The sequence below is a fragment of the Polypterus senegalus genome, chromosome 6 (genome assembly GCF_016835505.1).
Source record: "Polypterus senegalus isolate Bchr_013 chromosome 6, ASM1683550v1, whole genome shotgun sequence".
NCBI lineage: Eukaryota > Metazoa > Chordata > Cladistia > Polypteriformes > Polypteridae > Polypterus > Polypterus senegalus.
Window position 1 is genome coordinate 116,302,417 of NC_053159.1, and position 22,851 is coordinate 116,325,267.

At 35.6% G+C, this 22,851-nt stretch overlaps 1 protein-coding gene across 2 annotated transcripts; it reads left to right on the forward strand.

Annotated features, from left to right (window-relative positions):
* The first annotated feature begins 276 nt into the window (after positions 1 to 276).
* ska2 (spindle and kinetochore associated complex subunit 2) lies at positions 277 to 22,062 on the forward strand. 2 transcript variants are annotated; one of them, XM_039756870.1, is made up of 7 exons: positions 277 to 396; positions 10,947 to 11,036; positions 11,208 to 11,384; positions 11,504 to 11,584; positions 14,416 to 14,461; positions 14,604 to 14,760; positions 21,715 to 22,062. In XM_039756870.1, exons 1-7 carry the CDS (start codon positions 364 to 366, stop codon positions 21,842 to 21,844), a joined length of 714 nt encoding a protein of 237 aa, XP_039612804.1. In that variant the 5' UTR covers positions 277 to 363; the 3' UTR covers positions 21,845 to 22,062. The 2 variants fall into 2 exon arrangements, with proteins under 2 accessions (XP_039612804.1, XP_039612805.1); XM_039756871.1 differs by having other exon boundaries at positions 289 to 396; positions 14,619 to 14,760.
* Positions 22,063 to 22,851: the final 789 nt, after the last annotated feature.

A 22,851-nucleotide genomic window follows, 5' to 3' on the forward strand; every position in this document is an offset into this window, starting at 1 on the left:
ACGCCCCTGTCTTTAGTCGACGGCGTTTCGAGAATTACTGAGCCAATCAAAATTTGATGCACCTCTAGTAGCGCTGTAACCAATAAGAGCCTGTCTCTCTCGTTTGGAAAAGTAACAACAAACCAATTAACACAGTTTGCTTTGTAAGAATTGACCAATCAAAAAAAAAGTACGTGATTCGCCAATCGTTTTCCCAAGATATTTCTTTTAGGGGTCTGCAGTCTTTAGCAAATACCACCTACATCACCCATTGGCACCCAATCAAATCCTGCCAATTCTGACAGCTACCCAATCACTATCCACGTTACAAGAGGTTTGTTCTTTATATTTACGGGTCTGCCTGAGGAATGTAAACTATTCAACATGGAGCCAGCAGTCAATAAGCTTGAGGCCATGGTAAGCGGCTATTTTATTTTACAAAACGGCCGTGAAGGCGACAGTGCGTCTTGCGTATATTAAAATGTATGTGGTTAACCCCCAAATGTTTCCACCACTCTTTGATTATAAATGGCAGAGCGAGACGGGCAAATCCAACTAGCATAGGCGGGATTACAGTTGGGCCGAGAAGTTTGGATAGCAATTCGACTACTCGCTGCATCTGGGATATCTTTCGTGTTGTCTGTGAGAAAAGAAATAAGCAGCATGCTGCGCATCGAAAAGGCCGTTAAACGTGAATCCCATCACCCGCCTTCCTCCTCAAGTGTGACCGTTAGCGTTTTTAAAGTAAGACGAAAAAAAAAATAGTCGCATCTCGCTTTGCGTTGTGATTGGTGAGCTAATGGACCTGAGTTGTTAGTGGGCGGGAAGACGTGGCTGGAAAGCAGGGTTCAAACCGCGAGCGAATTCGACCCTGGGCACATTGGTTCGTTTGCTGTATCGTGCAACGAAACAAATCTGCGTGCATCCAATCAGTCATGCAGTACACCTTACTCAGTTGTTTTATAGTCGTAGTGCAGCTGTTTCACCGGTTGTGCCCGACACTTTGAGCTTTTTAGCCTCCCAAAGTGTTTAGAGTGCAGTTTAGAGTTTCAGAAAAGAACCCTGCATTTCACTGGCTTACATCTTCAGAGATCTGGGTTCGAATCCAAGAGAAAACATTATTGGATTTTGAACTTTGTTTTTCCATATATGCATTTTTTTCTCGCTCATTGCAAAGACATACCTGTTAGGTTAATAAGCGACTCAGATTTGGTATATTGTGTGTGAAACTGTGCGTTGCGATTCAGTGTCCCACTCACCAGAGTTCGGTTCCTGCTGCCTAGTACAGATGTCTGGATGGACTTAGTCAGTTTGATATTTTCAATGTTGTGGTGATTGTATAATGAAGACCTAGATATGTCGTGAAAATGTATGTGATGCTCCATTATCCAGTTCAAAGCATTACCTAAATCTATTGGGCTATTCAGTGAACTGAACATTTTAACTGTACTGTTTTGTCATTTTGCACTGTAGTGCTCAAGTTTATGGGGTTTTAATGCATGTGTCTGTGCTGAGGATCTGCTGTTCTACTGTTAATCACTCACACTGTCCAGATATTGTTCAAAATCACCGTATGGGGTGGGTTGTTTTTTTTAGCTATCTTCAACTGTGGAAGGTTAAGGTGGGTGTCGGTGACTTTTGGACAAGGCAATGAATGTGGCTTTTTATAAAAGCAATGTATCATGGTGTTGATTCCTTCCTGTGAGTGTGATATGAGAGGATTGTGTTCAGTACAGAGCACTTGCACGACTATATAACATGCAAAACACTACCACTCTGGTGCCATGACAAACAACAATGTATTATAAGAAGTAACTACATTTTATTTCATGGGAATACAAATTGGTTTACTTCAGGAGATACCACAATAGATTTTTTTTTTTTCCTTTCAAAATGTTAAGCCAGGATTTTTTTTTAATACAGATATTGTGTTTAAGAAGTGATAACAGATATGTTGCTCTGTGAAATATTCAAAAATGTTAAACCAAAATGGACTTTGTGTAGGGCATTCCCAGAACATATGACATAGACAGGCACCTGTTGATGTTACTGTTTAGACTAGTGTTGCTTTGATTCTATGCTTATTATCTATATTTGTTATACTGATGCTCAAGGTTCAGTACTGATATGCACCTACGCAGTGCTAGTATTGTAGTTTTCCAGAACTTTTGTTAACTGGTTGCATTAAATATTTGGAGCCCTGAGATATGCATCTGTGCATTTTTCTGTACATTTGATCTGGATTTGGTGTTAGAGGTTTACTTGATTGCCAGGCCTGTTATTTGTATCCTATGGTCTAATAGTCACCTGGGTATTTTCCAGCATTTGTAGTTTCATGAGATTTTTTTTTTTTTTTTTTAAGTGGCTATTCATATTAAACTTAAAGAATTGTGAGTATGTCACCATTTATATCTCTTAAGAATAATCCTGGATAATTGAAATCATTTCCAATTTACTTTATTTTTGTTATGATTCATGTTCTATTAAAAATTAAAAAGGCAGCTGACAAAACACTACAAAGTACTGGCAGAATAAGTAAAATATTTCTTGGAATGGATTGTAAAGATGCTTACATTCATGTAACTGAAAAGCAAAAAGGCGAAAGGTAGAACTTCAGTAATAAGTGAATGCAATTCAACTACCACGTGCTTCTACACAGGCAAAATTTTGCAGTTCAAATAGGCAGTTTAAAGACATCCGCTTTTCTAACAACATTTTATCTGTACTGAGATGAACCCTGAAAATAACTGATCTGCCAAAGTACCAGAACTAAATAAAGGTCTGAAAGAGGCCCACAACATTCTTGTACAGCTTCAGTAACTACATGTTGTGCAGTCACAGTAAGCATGAATAGCAAGTGACAGAAATGCACTTCTATCTTTCTTACCCCACATTCCAAGAATTCAGGAATAAGTATTTTTGGCAACTTTTTACATACCCTATTCAGTAGTTCTTCAACTTAAATTATACCAAGACTAAAAGTAAACAAAGGGCGGCACGGTGGCGCAGTGGTAGCGCTGCTGCCTCGCAGTTAGGAGACCCGGGTTCGCTTCCGGGTCCTCCCTGCGTGGAGTTTGCATGTTCTCCCCGTGTCTGCGTGGGTTTCCTCCGGGTGCTCCGGTTTCCTCCCGCATTCCAAAGACATGCAGGTTAGGTGGATTGGCGATTCTAAATTGGCCCTAGTGTGTGCTTGGTGTTTGTGTGTGTCCTGCGGTGGGTTGGCACCCTGCCCAGGGTTGGTTCCTGCCTTGAGCCCTGTGTTGGCTGGGATTGGCTCCAGCAGACCCCCGTGACCCTGTATTCGGATTCAGCGGGTTAGAAAATGGATGGATAAAAGTAAACAAAACACTGAACCAACTACCCATTATGTGCATGCTTGCCAAATACTGATGAGAAATGGTCATTTATTATAACTTAATTCAGACTCTGTATCAAGAGGACAGTGATTTGATAGCAAAGTGGGGAAAAAACAGGAAAAGGGTTTCACATAAATGACTACTGATTAAACTCAAACATTATCAAACTGTAGTTATGAACTAGAATAAAATGTCCAACTCCAGTCCTGGAGTGATGCATCATCTGCAGGTTTTCCTTCCTGCCACTTTCTTAATCGTTGACCATATTCTGCTGTTAATTGACTTATTTTTCCCTTAGTTTTAATTACCTTGTTGTGTTTTTTTTTTTGCTTTTGTTTTTAAGACTCTCTGTACTAGTCTGAATTGCTTATTTTTCCCTTAAATGACAGCCAAACAAAAATTAGATGTGAAGTGAGCTAGTAGATGACAAGCTAAGTTTGGACGTGAAACTCAAAGCACTTTCACTTCAACTAGTTTCTTAATTAGAAGTGGATTATTATTGTTAATTAAATCCATTAATTGATTCCATGGCTTGGTGGTGCTTTCAGTCTACCACAGCAGACATTTCCAAAACTGTTATTTTGACTGTGTTCTCAGAAAAATGAAAAATTGTTTTGTGGACCACCTGAGCAGACCAACATTCCTTAGACTGTCACCTCTCTATTTTTAGATTATTATATGATGAACACAAGTTAGCTGGTCATGTGTTAACTTTTTTGGCCACTAATTAAGGAAAAAATAAACAATTAAGGGGCCTGAGTCTTAAACAGCAGATCAAGTATAATTAAGGCAAAAGAATTTAATTTCCAGCAAAAACCAGTCACTAATTAAGAAAAGAGTGAGAATGAAAACCTGCAGCCACTGTGGCACTCCTGGCTTGGAGTTGGACACCCCTGAACTAGGGCATATTCAGTCTGACACAGTATCAGTCTTTTCCTATAGTAACCAGGGTTAAAAAAAAAAAAAAATCACACACCTAATGATTATTAGAAATCGATTGTATTGAAACTATGAGAAATTGGGCTATTATAAAATCTAAAAATATTGCCAGATGTGCATTTGAAATAATGGCTAAACTGCTTACTTTATTGTTGGAATAAGAACATGCAGTTTTTCAACAAGGAAAACAACCTTTCAGCTCAACACAGTTCATCATTTCTATGATATAGTTTGTCATACACTAGCTGTACAGGTAAAATGTTTTTTCGTTTTTATCCAGTTGATCACTTGCAATTTTGAGTAACAGAAGTTTAATTCTTTGTACAATAAGAGAGTCCTAGCCAAAAACCAAAGCAACTTTATGATAACCAATAAGTCCTTTAAAAATATTAAATAATTTGTAAGTGCAGAAGCCAGAGACACTTAACCAATAATTTTTATTAGCAAAGCTACAAGAACCTTGCAAGGTGGTTGGTTGAACTACTGCAGGACTTTTGTGGGTCACCTGACTAAACATAAAACTGGTGTGTATTCCATTTTTGCAGGTAGAAGACAATTGCTATTGTGCCTAAAGCAATTTGTGGGCAGACAAGAAAACCAAAAGTAGAAAGATATAAAGTAAACCCATGTTATTGTTTCCTCTTCGGATGGTGTGAACTTTGTAGTTTCCAAACTAATGCAAAGTCCAAACGAATAAATTTTCTGAGAAACATAGTAGGTATGTGTGGTCGTCTTCACTTTTTCCATCCAGAGCCCCCGTTCCATAAAGTTCACTCCATCGTTTTATTTTTCTTAAAACAAGGCAGTTTTTCCTCGCCTTTTTCCTTCTATAGCGATGTCTCCAGCCCCCAGGAATGCTAAGCATAATGTGAAAAGATTCAATTGCTTAAGTATTTCTTCATAGGTAATAGTTTGCAGACCTTGAATTAGTTTAGTAGTTGTTCTGTAGGCTTAGCCTGTAATTAAAAAAAAAAAAAACCTACATAGATTAATATTACACATGATATTCCAGATAACCTGACAAGTGCATTATCAAGCTTTAGTGTAAATCATAACTTGTGGTATATAAGGCTATTAGCCTTTAATTGATGAGTCTTTGTTAAAAAATTAGTCTGTTGGGACCTTCAAGCCTTTCTAATAATGCATTCTCTCCACACCCCACCGACCATACTTCAGGTGTGTAATTGTGTTCAGTATTTTACATTACGTTCAATTCATTTCATGTTTACTTTAAACTTGCTTATCTCTTGCCTATTCAAATTTGTAATTTTTCCAGTATGAGGAAACTGAATGTATTTTGTTATTTAAATATAATGGGGTTGTGGGGTTCCATCCATTAGGCTTAAATCAAAGTTGCATAACAATTCTTTTTCAGGAAATTGTATAATACAATTTTTAATAAGAATAAGAGTTCAAGAAAGATATCTTTGTATTGGCCATATCTCCTTGAAATGGGAACGAGCATAATAAAAATGAATACTTGTTTAAACATGGCACAGAAAGGTGGGGTTGTTGATTAAATGCATGAAGAGCTGGGAATATGGTACAGACCCACCAATACAGATACTATTGTTCATATGTTACAGTTTGTTAATAAGATAGATGTTAAACCACCTAGAACATGCTTTGTTTAGGTTTCAAGTTGGAGCATTTGATTGCCCTAAATTATTTTTGATTTTTGAAAATCGCCATACAGTTAACGATTATGTGAGCGAATGGAGATTCTTCCAAAAGTTTCTATAATTTTTGTGACATTTTAAGTTGAAGAAATTAACTTCTCATAAACATTTTTTTCCAGTTCTTGGCTGCAGGAGGGGTGGTATCCTGACTTGGTAACATTGGAGCCAATGTAGGAAAAGAACCAGGAATTCTGGTCATGCTCTGCCATGCATCCAAATGCTGTTGTTTTTGGGCAATTGAAGAATTGTCAGTTAATCTAACTTGTAATGTGGGAGGAATCCAGAGAACACTGAAAAATCCAAAATCCACAGAGCTGTGACCCATCAGTGTTAATCGCTGTGCTGTCAAGCTACTCTTGAAAATATTAATCATGTCCATTTTACTAAGCAAGTTAATTTAGTGTTTACCATTGAAGATAAATGTGTTCCAAACATTTTTGGAGGAAGATTAAAAAAAAATGACAGACTTCACTGTTTAACTTGGTGTTTCTGATGTAAGTGGATATAGACACAACCTCTATGTCAATTTTACATTTTTACTTTATTAAAAAATGCAATAAAAGGCATTTGAATTTGAGCAGCACTTTTTTTTAAAATACAGGCTACTTTCACTTTAATTGCAACAAATCATAGAATTTAGGTTTGCCACTGCTCATGGCAGGTCCAAAATTATTTAAAACTCGCTAGATTGACATTGAAAGTGCTGGTCTAATCAACTATTTGAATTCGCTCCAAGTTGCCTGATTAGAAAATGAATTAAATATCTCTGCAATATATATCAATCTCATTTATTCAGTATATCGCACATTTGCAATGTTAAATATTTTATCTTAAAAGAGAAAAGGTGTGTGTTTTTGAAATACACAGCTGAAAAATAAAATATATACAGTGGTGTGAAAAACTATTTGCCCCCTTCCTGATTTCTTATTCTTTTGCATGTTTGTCACACAATGTTTCTGATCACCAAACACAGTTAACCATTAGTCAAATATAACACAAGTAAACACAAAATGCAGTTTTTAAATGATGATTTTTATTATTTAGGGAGAAAGAAAAACCAAACCTACATGGCCCTGTGTGGAAAAAGTAATTGCCCCCTGAACCTAATAACTGGTTAGGCCACCCTTAGCAGCAATAACTGCAATCAAGCGTTTGATCAAACATTTTGTGTGACAAACATGCAAAAGAATAAGAAATCAGGAAGGGGGCAAATAGTTTTTCACACCACTGTAAACTATCAAGTGACCACAATCCTTTTGTGTTGTCCACAAAAGACAGATATGTAAATCAGGTTTTACATTTTTAAGCAGACACTTAAGGCTAGATTTAAAGTAATGGATTAGATGAAAATATACAGTAGATTTGTAGCAATTCCTATCACATTAAGAAAGAAGTAAACAACTGAAAATCTGCCTTATTTTGAATATAACAATAAAATGTGAAGCCAAGCTTTGCCTTTTAAAAGGTTTTGCAGAAGATATATTCTCACTGTTGTTACCTGAGTGTAACCAAAAAAGTTGCTTTTCACTATTTCATGTAAATTAAACCGCAAGATTAAATAATATGAAGATCATCATAGTAAACATTTGATATGTAATATACAGTAGAAGGTTTAACATTTAAAGCAGCCATTTTAGGTTTGGAGTAACTTCATTCTAATACATAACATTCAAAATCAGTTCCTTGATAAAATAAAACATAACAGTCATACCATTTTGACTTTTAAGAAGCAAGTGAAGCGTAATGCAGCTGTTTACTTTTGTCATGAAATCAACTATTTTTTTTTTCTTTGTGCAGATAAACTGGAGCTGCTCTTTTCTATATCCTTAACATTTACATTACTCTTAGATATGCAACTAAATCACAATAGTTTTGAAAAATTAATGGCATGATGTAATTTCATATAGATTTAGATCACACTACCTAATAATATTAGGATGCTATTCTTGTCTCTAATGGTGCCCAGAACTTATATTTTGGTTTGTACCAGCTAACCTACCAAACTTCAACCAATTGGAAGATATACAGTAAATATGTGATCAGACCCAGCACTAGCTGGTTTCATCTATAATGCAGGTGAAGCACAGTTGATATTAAACAGACACATTGCAAAATAGATGTTTCCCATACATTGAGCTATGTATGGAAAACTAATTTGTTCTATTTTAGCAATATAATCTTCTATAGCTACAATAGCCTGAAAGATTGAGGAAGCTGATAAATGGTTATGAAATTGTATAACCATAAATCGCCATGGAAGACTATTTAAAGAATGAAGTTTTCTTCATTTCCCCCCTTATTTTCAAACAAGTTAAAACAAGAAGAATTATAAGGTAAATTGTGATGCTATGAGAATGAAATAACATTATTACTAAACAGAGGAGCAGCCAGGCTGAAATGGTTTTGGGAGTCTGAAACTTCATGCACCAAATAAGTAATCTATCAAAAGTAGAAATCCTTTTTGGAATTGTTGAATCAAGTAAGTTTCACTGTATTGCCTGTTCTTTCTTAAATCGCAGTATACTGTAACTGCAAGGCTAAACAAATCTAGGTAACTAATGCTGAATGTATGTAAAATATGGTTCAGTTCAAAAGTGAGAACAGAACTATTTTTTAACTGCATATTTTTTTTTAAGATATGCAGTACTTTAGCCTGGATAAGCTCACTTTTGAGCGTGTTACTCATAGTTTGCTTAGAGTGGAAAAGGTTGAAATTTGTTAGAATGGGGCTGTGTGACAAATACACAGGATATTGTAGTAACTCTTTCAAATGTATCAATATGTTATCGACATCTGCAAATATTGTCAAACTTTTGTTTATTGTTATTTCTCTGAATTTTTTTTCATTTCAGTCCCTAAAACTAATTGGCACAGATACATTAATAAAGTTCATGGCCTGATTTGAGTAGTTTAAGTGGTCAATAAATTAAGTCTGATGTACCTACTGTCTGTCTGTCTGTCCAGTGCCCCTTTTAGGTTGTACTACTGGTAAAACTGTAATAAAAGCAGTGCAATGTTAAAAGGGCATTGGCCAGGGATTTTGCTATTTCTGTAGGTCCTAGAAATGTAGCAGATGCAATGATTGTTTCCTTCTGGAAAGGAGTAAGCATCCTGTGTGCAGTTGCTCTGACTTTATTGCACTACTGTAGTAGACAGCTAGCAGTGCAATAGTATTGTCAAAGCGTCTGCGAGCAGGTAGTGACACAGTGGTGTGTTTTATTTAAAAAAAAAAGTTTGGAAGTGGCCATGAGAGGCAGCTGTTGGGGTTGTGAAGTTAGACAACTAAAATTTTTAAGCTGTTTAATTGGTGAACTATTTTTGTGTGTTAGTACTAGCTATGTGCCTCCTTTATTGCTTTTTAAATGTAAAATTTGTCAAAGTAACATGTTTTATATTCTATACAGAGTGCCTCTGTCTTTTGAACCACAGAAGAAGCAAATTGCTGTTTGTTTATGAAAAAATTGTTACAAGTAATGGAACTCCAAGAGTAAACATCCATAAACACTTGACTCTTTGATTTTTACAAGCATTTGATTTCCCACATACTCAAAATTGTCAAAGACTAATTTCATACTTTTAGACTTCTTTGTATATTTTGATATAAAAGGATCATGTTTTTTCTTTAACCCATGCTACGCGTGTGGTATTTTTTAATTCTCTGTTACAATGATTAACATTATTTTGCAGAAAATGTTTTTTTGATTTGGTTAGGAATACTAATACATACAGAATTTTCAGTTAAATCCCATTATATTGTCTAACAGTTTAAGAATTTTCAGTCAAGAATTTAACTTTTTCAGCTTAAAAAAAAAAAAAAGCCTTCTGAGCCTTTTCTTTCTTTGACTGTCATTAATCACTTGTGGTCCTGGACTCGGAGCCTGGTATCCTGAATGATCCTATGCCCTGGAACCCTATCGATATTGTCTCTGCTGTCTTTATTGCTCTGAGTAGTGCAATATTGCTTATAGGGTTTCAGTGTTTGGGGAGCATACATTTGTTGGAAACATAGATCTGGGTAGTTTTGATCAAAAACATTGAAGTCTTTCAAAGAGTTGACTACCTCCTATGCTCCATTAAAATTGAACATTTTCAAGTGACTATTTTGAGAACTAAATAAGATAGTAAACATAGTTCAATTTTAAACATGGTTGGGGTTCTTTTCTTTTATATACTCCCTCTTGGCCAATTGAATTTTGATCTGCTTACTGGGTGTTATTGGCATTGAAAAGTAAGTGGCAAGAATATGACAGGCATGACAATCTTGGTCGATGCCATTATCCATTCAGTGAGCTTTAAATAGTTTTATTTTTTTAAGTATTCAGATACCATGAGGGGATATCAGAATTGAAAATCAACCATAAATGCTCATCACTAATTGCCACATACTATAATGAAGGCATATCTTTGGAACACCTTGAGTACTTGTATGTGTTGTGGATCGTGTAAATTACATTTATGGGTTCACTTTGAATTGGCTTTGACTTAGTGTCCTATAAATTTAACTAGTATGTGGGAGAATTCCATCAGCACCACAACATTGCTGTACTCTATGGTAAGAAATTCTGTTTCATGGCTTTCTTTTTATTCTTGGAATTTCTATCTACAGGTGGTATAGATGACTGTGGTGTGTTTCTTGCTGTATGTTGCTCAATGCATGCCCTAATTAAAATGAAAATTGGCATTAGTTGCACATTAAGGCAGAACACTGTGTGTAGTGGTTGTAATACTAACCATTTTATGTTGCAGCACGTCCGGTATCTTGGAAAATCTTGTATATGAATAATAGTTATTTTCATCACTTTCTTAGGCAGCATCCTTGTTTTTTACAGCATACACGTGGTATCATTGGGCCCCATTCAGGGTACTCTTCTTGGTTCTTCTGGTATTTCTTTGTTCCCAAATTCTTTTAACAAACGCTGTATAACTTAAATAGAGTAGTGGAATGAGGTGGGTTTCTCAAAAGGCTTTGTTTTTCACTAATTTATTCTCACAGTTCCAGAAGGCTGAGGCAGATCTTCAGTATGTGGAGAAGAAACTAGAATCTGACTTCATGGTCATGTTGCCAGAGAATGCAACAGCTGAGGTAAGAAACCAGAGTTACAGTAGGTGTGAATGCTAATTCACTGAAAAATAGCCAAAATACATTTCATTTTCTTGAATGCAAGTACTTGTGTTAATATTTCTCCCCTCTTTTTATGTACATTTCATGACAGTATGCTTAAATAAGTAATTAAGTTTGTTTATTTATATTCAGGAAAACCCAGTGAAGCTTCTTGAAAAATTGTCTGCGGTGAAGTCGAGACATAAAGCCCTGTGTGCCCAAATGCAGGAGATAGCACTGGAGCAGAAGAACTCTATTAGTGCAATGCAGTCCCACCTGAATACAGCCATCCATATCCTACAGAAACTAGAACAGAGCACCAGTGTGGAGGTAAGATAATTCATAGGATGAACCACTCTCTGATTATGACCTTTATTTCTGTACTTAAAGAAGAAGAATAAGTGTTTTGGTAACTGGCTGCTGTTTTATGAGTCTGCTATGCTTGCTAGATCCCTCCTCTGACTGAGCAGGAGAAGCAGGCAGCTGTCCATCTTAAATGTGATGCATTGCTGAGTGGGAGCACTGATACGGTATGTTAAGACACTTATTCCATCGTGAATCTTTTTTTTTTTTTTTTTTTTTTTTTTCTTTGTAGACTACCTTTTAATTATTCAACTGTATTTCATGTAACACATTTTCTTTTTCTGTTAAGTTATTAGTTTGTGGTAACACAGTGTATTGGATATGGGCCATTGTCGTCAGTGGTATCAAAATTCAGGAAACCCAGAAGTGTTTTGAACTGCTTTGTTATAACTTTTGAGACAATGATCTGTCATTCGCCTGAGGGTACCTAAATACAAATTTGTGGCAAACCCTGTAGAGGTCCTAATGACCACAAGCCAACATCGCTGTGCTAGAAAAATAGAGGTAGAATGCACAAAAAGATTAAATGGCGCAAAAACAATGCGCAAAATGTTCATCCAAACAAGAAACGGATGTAAGCGATTTCTTTGAATAAATTACGTCAAAGTGATGCAATCTTTTTCTATCAAGTCGCACTTAACTGTCTTAAATTATTGGACATTACATGGCCATGTCCGCTGTTTAATATCAATGTCATAGCTATCTACAATCCTGTGAAACCCTTGAGCGATCCCCAGCCAGACAGAAAAATTTAAAGAAACTTGCACATAAACAGCACAGAAATAAGAGTGTACTGGACTTTAATCCACAAGGTTGTTAGTTTACTTCTTGTCACTGGTGAACTGAGCACAGGAAGATAAGACTGGTTTCAAATTCTAAAATGGATTATTTCAAAGTATTTATCGTCTGGATTGGTCTGAAGAAGAAATATAAACCTAATTAAAGCATTATATTTCTAAATGTATGGTTTACTTGTATTTCCTTGGTTTCTTATTGTCTGCAGCATGGGGTCACTTTGAGACACCCGAGAGTGTGTGCTGTGTTTTTATATATTGTAAGGATAAAAATGTAAGCAATTTGCTTTCTATTTTTTAAAGCAAATTTGCTTTCTATTTTTAAAGCAAATTTTTGCACATTTTTAATGTGTGGCTACACTTCATTTTTTAAAATGATTAGTATAATTAACTGGAAACTTTTTTTTTTCAGGTTTGTATTCCCTTTTTTCCATGAAGTGTTTTGTTTCTGTTTAATAGTAATCAGAGGTTCTTTAATTGTCTGTCTAGTTTTCTGACTTAAAAATAGATTATAAATTTAAAAATACAGTGTGAGGATTGTTGTGACTGCCTCAGGATATACAGTAGGTTTGAACTTTAAGTGAGTTTGAATGAAGTTTTATGCATAAGGATAGTTACAAATGATGATGCCCTTTTATGTGACCAGTAAATGCCGAACATACAGCTTAATGTTAGTCTACAAAGAATTATGGCAGATTTTGATAGATATATATATTATGTGTGTATATATTTGATTACTTCAGAATTGCAGTTTAGAACCTCCTTTTTTTTTTTTTTTTTTTTATAATGTGAGAGACAATAAAAATAACAGTCCTACTATTGGATATTAAATTCAAACTGTATAGGAGTGTAATTCAAAATTATAACTTTTAGAGGAAACCCTGCACTTGGTCCAGCAGTAATGTGCCAGTTTGCCAGATTCCGGTCACCAGCACTTTCAAAACTTTTAGCATCTGATTTGGTTGGGTGATCTGATCATTCAACATCTATGTGGCCATTCTGAATCTTTTCACTTCTAGACGATTCACTGAGGAAAAATTATATTCCATTTCTCGGAATTTGCATAAGCACAGTCCTTCACCAGCAATTTTAACTTAGTTACAAAGTGATTAAAACTCTCTTTTTTATACCCTGCGTCCTCTCATTAAACTTGTATCTCGCGAATATTGTATTAGTTGTGGGCATGACAAACGCTAGCGGCAGCCTGTCTATGAACTTAATTTAAACTTTAGGTTTACACCGTGCTTTGTTTCCGAAGTAGCTGCACTCATGAATATGCTTGTATGCGTCACTCCCTTCATATTCTTTTCCTACCTTCTTAATTGTGTAATGCGGTTTTTGAACAGGTTTCATTCATCGAAGTGATCACTCGTACTGCGTTCAGTCATTTCACGTGAGCCGCTCTCTTGTGTGATGTTGCGATGTCCATGGCTTTATTTAATGTTAGCTAAGACCCAGCACTTAAAAGTTTCTCGCTACAGCAATTTTAACTCCGTTACAAAGTGATCCAAAGTCTAGTTTATACCCCGTGTCTTCTCATTAAACTTGTATCTCGCGAATATGGTATTCGTTGTAGGCATGACAAACGGCAGCGGGAGCGTGTGTATAAACTTAATTTAAACTTTCCGCAGTAGCTGCACTTATGAATACTGTATGTTTGTATGCGTTTTTTCTTCAGCGCTCTTTGCAGCTCTTCCTTGTTTTCTACGTACTGCGTTCACAGTCCGTTCACGTGATTACGTGGGAGGCGTGATGATGCGACACGCAACTCTGCCTCCCACGGCCATCAAGCTGCAGTCTATTACAGTATATGGATAAAAATAGGTTCCAGTTATGACCATTACGTATAGAATTTCGAAATGAAACCTGCCCAACTTTTGTAAGTAAGCTGTAAGGAATGAGCCTGCCAAATTTCACCCTTCTACTTACACAGGAAGTTGGAGAAATTAATGAGTCAGTCAGTGAGGGCTTTGCCTTTTATTAGTATAAATTATGGAAAAAAATCAATTGGTAATTGATGCAAATCTTTCTAAATCTGTCAGTGTTCTACTGTTAATTCTGAAGTTAACATTACATTAAGAAAAAATACTTTATTCTACATAGGTGTTTTTTGTAAGTTGTTGTTGGTTTTTGTTATTTTAATTTATATAAATAAGGCATGCACATTTGTTTAGACACACTATAACATTTAACTTTTGTTGTAGACAAACACTTCTGCTGAACCTCAAAACACAATCCAAGAGCTATATGGTGAGTATACTGGATACATTATTATTTTAAGAATATCAGACCTGGCCCTATTTCCCTTCTTGTGTACTTCCCCTCTCATTGCTTTGAATATCTATTTCTGATTGATTTCATTTTAGATTTATATTGACCTTTCTGAGTAAAGCTAGTGTTTCTACAGCCACTGTGGAACCAGAATTTGAACCAATCCGTGAAGAGGCCCTTAGGTCAGTGCCACGCAGCATTCGCTCCAGTATCCAGATCAGTGAACTTAATACCTTTTACAGACAGCTTTATGAGCACTTCAGAGCAACAGAGAATAGGTAAGTATCCCACTTGCATAACACAGATAAAAGTAAAGCTGTTCAAATTATTGGAGGTGTCCTCTGAACAGATAAATAAAACTAATTTTATTTTGAAGAGGGTATCCATTTTAGTATGATTTAGTATTGTGGCTACATGTGTTTCTCATACAAAGTATTTATTAAATTTTCATACATTGTTGTACTGTTGTATTGCTATTGAGAATCAAGTGGTGTTTTACAAGTTCCATACAATTTCAACTTAACATGATATTTCCAAAATGTATGAATCTAGCTCAGAATCACAGGGGCACTGAGGCTATCACTGCAGTATTTTCAAGCAAGATAGGTAGCTAGTACTATGTTTGTCCCAAGGGGAAATGTAGCTTTTACAGGAGCTCAATAAATGTAGTAATATTATAGCAAACATCCACAATAACCCCTCCTAAACACACAGAAAAAATACAAAAAGAGAAGAAACTTATTTCTTGGGTAATAAGAGTAGTCACAGTGATGTATTATAAAGATGTATTGCCATAGGTATGGAGGAACCCCAGTAACAGTTCTTGACACAAGCCCATTGCCTAAAAGTACTTAATGTTAGTCACAGAGAGAGAATGTGCAGCATTGTTCGAAATGGCCATCGAATTTTGTGATCATTCTCTCTCCTTCCTTAGTACCTCCAGCAGGTTTAGTGTATGTGTCATAACTGAGCCTGCCTTTTTAAATAGCCTGTTATATATAGATAGAAGGTGGTTATGGCAATGGTTATCACATAGTTGAAAATATGCAAAGGCTGTCGCTACCCATATTAAAGCAACTCGCTGAAAATGGTCTTGTGTAAGTATTTGCAGCAGTGCACCACCTCCCCATTCACTCCCTGAATAGTGACAGTCCATTATCGAGGACAGCATAGGCTCATGCTCATCTACCTGTAATATCCTTGAGTCTATGACCAACTCTATTCAAGCTGCCATCCCATCTCAGAGCCCATTTACATTCACCCATGGCAAATCTGGAATGTCCATTAAAACTATTGTGCATGTCTTTTATTAAACTAGTAAGCCAACACAGGCTCTTTTGTAAGTGGTGCACAAAAATAATCATAGCTAAAATGGTAAACAAATTGTACAGTGTCTGATAGTGTGATTGTAGCTACAGCATTTAAAAAGTAGATCTTACTTTAATAAAATGCTCAAAACTAATAAGCCTAATTTTATTTTTCTATTGACAATCAGTGGAGGAATACTTAAATCTAATAGCTTACATACAAAAAAAATCTAAAGCCTCGTACAGTATTTAAAGTGCCAGATACTGAATAAAAATAACCAAAATACAGCGATTTACTAATTAAAGAATTACAAATCTAACTTATTGTGTTTTCCTAAATATATATAATGGTTAATAAAATTTATTAGGATTGCTATGACACACACACACATTTGATTCAATTAGTGTCTGCTTGGATGGTTCAGGTCTGTTTGATACTTTTGCATAATTTATGATGCATGGCAATGTATGATATTTGACCTTCGTTGAAATGTGGTTTAAGTCCAATTTCAAACTAATGTTGAGTATGCATTTTCATTTACAGTATTTGATTTACATAGGTAGTTAATGTTGAAGACTAATTTTTATATACATATTCTACATCAGTCATCTACAACATTAAAACCACTGACAAGTGGAGTGCTTTGATTATTTTGCTATGGCACCTCTCAAGAGGTGGGATGTATTAGGCAGGAAATGAGCAGTCAGTTCTTGAAGGTGATAAGTTGGAAGCAGAAAAAAATGGGTGACCATAAGGATCTGAACCACTTTAACAAAGACTAAATTGTGATGGCTAGATGACTGGGTCAGAGCATATCTATGGTAGGTCTAGTGGGTGTTCCTGGTATGCAGTGGTTACTAACTACCATAGGTGGTCCAAGGGAAGGTCAACTACTGATTTGGCGAAAGGGTTGTGGGCATCCAAGTCTCATTCGTGTGCAAGGGGAGCGAAGGTCAGCCCATTTGGTCCGATCTCGCAGAAGAGCTATTGTAGCACAAATTTCTGAAGAACTTGATGCAGGCCATGAGAGAAAGACATAACGCAATGCATTGCACTATGCTGTGTTTTGGGGCTTCATAGCCTAAGACTGGTAAAGTGCCCATGCAGACCCCTGTCTACCACCTGAGGGCCCGGAGGGGAGGGAAGCGTGGTTGAAGGGGTTATTTATACATGAATCCAATCTTGCACAGCCAGGAAGTATAAATTGCTGACTTTTATACCATTGCAAAGCTGTTGTGCGTCACACACTTCAAAGACATATCTACTATCAACAAAACTATTACAGTATACTGTCCCCGTAAGAGAAGCAAAATAATGCCACAACAGAACTTCAAAGCCCAAGGAACTAAACATAATTTTTAAAGGGCACAGGGCAGTTGGGGTTGAATAACTGTTAGTCTAACGTTTTTTTTTTGTTTTTGTTTTTTTTTGGTAGATACAAAAAAAGCAATATTAAATACAGTAGGTTCCGCTTGAAAATGTGCAGTCTGTTACTTGTCCTTGTGATACTGTTTGAAATGGCAATATTATTTACACCCTCAAGGGGGAGTAAGGAGTCACATGAAAAATGCAACTTTTATTTCAAGTTTTTTTTTTTTTTTCTCCAATGCTTTGTGGTAAGAAAATCAAAGCATTCATATTACACAAAACCTATCCCTACCCCTCCAATTTTACTGGCCAAAGATGTACAGTACTTGAAAGTTGAACAGAATAGGATTCAAATGTTCAAATGCTGCAATACCCAAGTTTCTAATACTATTTGTGCAAATATATGATCCCTTTTTATATGCTTATAAAATTGGAGGATTTTTTTTTTTCTTGTGTTTGTTAATTGAATGTTTATTAAATGTGATTGTTTAAACTATATTTTAAGATAATAGCAAATTGGGAAAGATCATACAGATACTTTATTAATCCCAAGGGGACATTCACATACTCCAGCAGCAGCATACTGCTAAAAAACAATATTAAATTAAAGAGTGATAAAAATGCAGGTAAAACAGACAATAACTTTGTATAATGTTAACATTTAACCCCCGGGTGAAATTGAAGAGTCGCATAGAGTGGGGGAGGAACGATCTCCTCAGTATGTCGATGGAGCAGCACAGTAACAGCAGTCTGATGATACTGTTCAGTGGATTCTCCATGATTGACAGGAGCCTGCTCGGCGCCCATTGCTCTGCCACGGATGTCAAACTGTCCAGCTCCGTGCCTACAATCCATCCTGCCTTCCTCACTAGTTTGTCCAGGCATAAGGCGTCCTTTGTGCTGCCTCCCCAGCACACCACCGCTACAATTACAAGTTTGGATAAGAAATTAATACTTCCTTGAAATAGTTCAGTCACTGTTTTCTTATTAGATATGAAATCAATTACACAGATTATCACTTTGCCTTATTTTGGATGTAGTGCATTTTAGTATAGTTTTTACAATTGGAGCAGTGGTAGGTTAAGTGACTTGCAGAAGTCTGCAAAGTGAGTCAACTATGCCTTGGAGTTCAGAATTACCAAAAGTTGTGTGATGATAGAGAGGACAGGTAATATATCTTTTATATATATATATATATATATATATATATATATATATATATATATATATATATATATATATATATATATATATATATATATATATATATATATATATATATATATATATATATATATATATATATATATATATATATATATATAGTTGTCTCTGGCCAAATATTTATGGACCCAACTGTACAATACAATACAATTTATTTTTTGTATAGCTCAAAATCGCACAAGTGCTGCAATGGGCATTAACAAGCCCTGCCTCCTGACAGCCCCCCAGCCTTGACCCTCTAAGAAGACCAGAAAAAACTCCCCCAAAAAAAACCCTTGTAGGGAAAAAATGAAGAAACCTTGGGAAAGTCCGTTCAAAGAGACCCCTTTCCAGGTAGGTTGGGTGTGCAGTGGGTGTCAAAGAAGGGGGTCAATACAATACAGTACAATACATAGAACAGAATAAATCCTCAATACAGTATAAAAATAAAAATTCTAGAAGTACGGAGTGGAATTTCACATGAGATGATATCACATAATATGATTTGGATTTGTTTTAAGTCCTGGAGACCTTATTCATCAAACTGCCTCCCCTATTTTGCCATTCCACATATGAAATAGTGCTAATCCGATGAAAGGACCCCTCTTTCCCATGATTCCTGCGATCCTCCATCAGGTATGACTTTACTTTAGGCAGGCAATATACAATTTAAAGAGATTGTTATTTTCTTGGGCATTGTTACATATGCATTATTTTTAATTTTCCTTTAAAAACTTTTGTAAAAACAATACTTGTCCTTTATTTCCAGTCCCATGCATGGTTACATCTTTCTTGCCAGACATATAATGCTGCTCATGTTGTGAGGGGGGTGTGTGGGGGCTGAATGCACGCTAAGGATATGCCTTTGGATTACTTGCTGTCTTTTTGCTGCTTGCAAGCTGCTCTTGTTTTGCTCTTGGATTTTTTTTTTTTTAATAAAAAAGCCTGTCCAGCTGCTGTCCTTTTTGCTACTTTGTGTCTTTGCTGTTCGAGTTGTGATTGCTTCTCCATGATCATAAATATACACCTGACGGAATTGTTTTCTTTGAAATTACACGTGTCGTTGCTGTAACTGTTGTGGATCCACAGATTGTCATAGCGTGTGTTCCATTATTGTGTAAATCTACGTTTTGTGCATTGAATGATGTGAAAAGACTTTTTTTCTGATCTTTTCCTTTTATTTCTGACCTCGCTTTGTCCTATTTTTTTCAGTTACACCTGGTCCTGATTATTGATTTCCTTTTGTTTGCGCTAATGCAATCTTTTTTTATTCATCGACGTTTCATTTATAACGTATTGTCCTTTTATATGCACTGAGACACCTGTATCTGTGTGTGCTGCTTCCCTTTTTTTTTTTTTTTTTTTGCGCCTATTCTCTTTCATCTCGTGGTTCTTTTATTTGTCTTTTGTGATCTTAACGTGAAGATCACGTATCTTCTAGTCATTCATTCTACAGGATTTTTTTTTTTTTTTATATATAATAGAGAGAACTGTTGGCATCAAATAGATATACATGTTGCGTTTATGTACTTTGCCTTGTGCATCACACTATCCTTATGTGAGACTAGACTATATAGCACCAAAGCCAAAATGTGTTATGGGCTGTCTTCCTCATCTAAGTTAAAGTACTAAAATCCCTATTTTAAAGTAAAGTGATATTTAAACTCTTTAGTCAGAACTTTTATCATTTCCAAAAAGACACAAGCAGCTACAAACAGAGAGCCTCCAGCAAACCGAATCAGTTTTTTATTGGACAAGGTTACAAATGAAAGCACTGATATTTTCTTTTCTGTGGTAGTTAATCTTCTAGGTCAATATAAATCCAACATTTTCAGCAATAATTGGTGTAAAAGTTTGTCTATTAAATTTTGTAATGGTAACATTTTAATTGACTTCTACTGTATAGTCAAGAGTACTAGCCAGACACTTTCCAGTGTCCGAGCAGCTAGAAAAATGTCACTTCATATTGATTAGCTCTGCTGCTGTTGGATAGGGAGAGCAGTTTGGTATGCATTAATTAAAAGCAGACTAGTATATGGCAACAGAGGCCCACAGTACAGTACCGCACACCTGTATTATGACCAGATAAATAACAAACATTAACTGGAAGAGAAAAAAATGTATATTAAACAAATATGGTGTTTTTCTTTTTTTAAAAAAATTGTGCTCAGTTTCAAAAAAGAGAAAGCAATCGCACAGCTTTCAAACATACCAATGGATCAATGAGGAGAATAAGATCCCAAGCATTGAAAAGTGGGACCATGTTTATTTTTTTAAACATGAGAAGCAGCAAGGGGCCAGTTGTGAAACTTTATCTGTAGGTAGGAATGCATAGTCCAGAGCAGAAGAGATTAGAACCATGCTGCCTTTTTACTGTAGGTGGTGTGCTCCAACTCCTCATTACCAAACCCCTTTGTGTTCTTTCCAAAAAAAAGCCATTATAAAACAAACCTCCCTCCTTTTTGAAATTTTTTTTTTTTCTTTAACATAATGAGAAGATATGAACACTGTGATATACATTAACAAATTTTGATATGAGTTTTTTTTTTAGCTGCTTATTTAAAAGTGTGTGTTTTTTGTTTTTTATTTTATTTATTTATTTTTTAATTCCAACAGCATTAAATTATCTGTGCTTTATTTCTGGTCTATCATTGCATATTTAACTAGTAATATTGCATGATACTTGTTCAAGGAATATGCAGCATATGATAAAATGGGCATGTTTTGTGTAGGAAATTACAGCAAAAAGGATCAGAAGGACTTAAATTTTTGCATGCCACATCAGCCAACCACAGGGGTTCATCCTCTAACTTGATACAAGGGGTCAAAGTTACTCCTTTTCAAAAAACTTTTTGTAAAAAATGGAGATGTGTAATATAGGCATAATGTTACTGTTTTTATACTACTTCAAGGTTGCCAATCAGGAATATGGTCATTTTTTTTTTTTGGCGATTCCTTACCAGTGGTCCTAACCCTCTAGGAGATAACCCCAAAAGATTAAAAAAGACAAACATCAAACCTAAGCATGCTGGGTATTGTTTTAGACCATTTTAGGGTGAATTATTATGATTATGATATTTTTAATCCTTAAGATCTTCTTCTCCTTCATGGACCTCTGTTTTCTAGGCATTACCATCAAGAATATTTAGACTTTAAACATTTACATTGAGCCACACATTTTAATATTTCAAATATTTAATGCAACTATTATGTATTTCTACCTCATGAAGTAAATCATTACATTTGTTTTGAACACCCCAATTAAGAGAGGTTATGCTAATGTTGATTTTTTTTTTTTTACGACAAAGGAGTGTTGGCGAACTTGAATCTAATCTCTTTTTCCTACCCGACAGTCCTGTAAACATGATGCAGATGAAGAAACTGAAGATGAGTGTGAATGATGCAAAACTGAAGATTCTCAAATATCTTTCTGTTATTGAGATGGACACAAAGGGGCTTGTCCAGCTTCCTTCACAGGAATAAGGGTGGACTGAGTAGCTGTTCTCTTCCAACACTTAAGATGAATGATGTAACAGCAATCTATTTCTCTTTGGTGCCAGAGATGTCCACAATATGGGAACCAAGTACAAGAGTGCTGCTTTACATTGGCCCAGATATTTTTGGTGTTTTAGCTGTGCAATTTAGTGTTTTGAATGATTTAAATGTTTGCTGTATTGTAAATAAAGCCAATTTTAAGATAATTTGGTGTTTAATTTTAAGTTGTTCCTTTTTAACTATGCCACAGTTAACAGTTTGGAGCCAATTCTGCATTGGGAGCTGGAACACTGTTGCTAAAAGTTGTAATGCAAGAGGTAAAAATTAGGCTTTAGTCCAATTGCTTATTTAAAATGTATCCCCACATTCTTCCAGAAGGACATGACCTCCCTTAATATAGGAACCTTTTCATTTAATGTATTAGTGTTGGAACATGGTAGAATGGTGTTTAAACATGCCAAAATTGAGCTCTGGAGCAGTGTAAACAAATTCTTTGAAGTGATGAATCATGCTTCACTATCTGGCAGTCCGGATCAATCCGGGTTTGGTGGAGAACACTACCTTCTGAACTGCTTGGTGCCTTCTGTAAAATTTAGTGGAGGATGGGTAATACTTTGGGGATGTTTTTCAGGGTTTGGGTTAGCTTAATACTTTGTAAATTAGAGACTTGTTGGGATGTAACTATCCCGGGTTGGAAAACACAAAACAGATACAATACTCTTGACAAGATGTTTTGCATATACTTTAATAATTTTAATAATTAAATCTTTTGAGCAAAGTTACTAATCATTAGAGTGATTAGCCAGTTACCAATGAGAAACATCACAGGCTCATACATCCCACCTGGTGATATTGTCATAAAGGACAGACTGCCCAAGGACCAGAGAGAGATATTATGACAAGCCATCCTCAGATACACATTATCCGTTGCAAAGCTTTTGTTCTGCTTTTGCTATTTTTTAATTTTTACTAATATTTGTTTAAAACATATGCTT

Coding starts and splice junctions, on each gene's coding strand:
- ska2 (XM_039756870.1), top strand. CDS start 364: ATGGAGCCAGCAGTCAATAAGCTTGAGGCCATG. Junction 11,585..14,415: donor TGAGTGGGAGCACTGATACG/GTATGTTAAGAC, acceptor CTTTTGTTGTAG/ACAAACACTTCTGCTGAACC. Junction 14,462..14,603: donor CACAATCCAAGAGCTATATG/GTGAGTATACTG, acceptor TTCTGAGTAAAG/CTAGTGTTTCTACAGCCACT.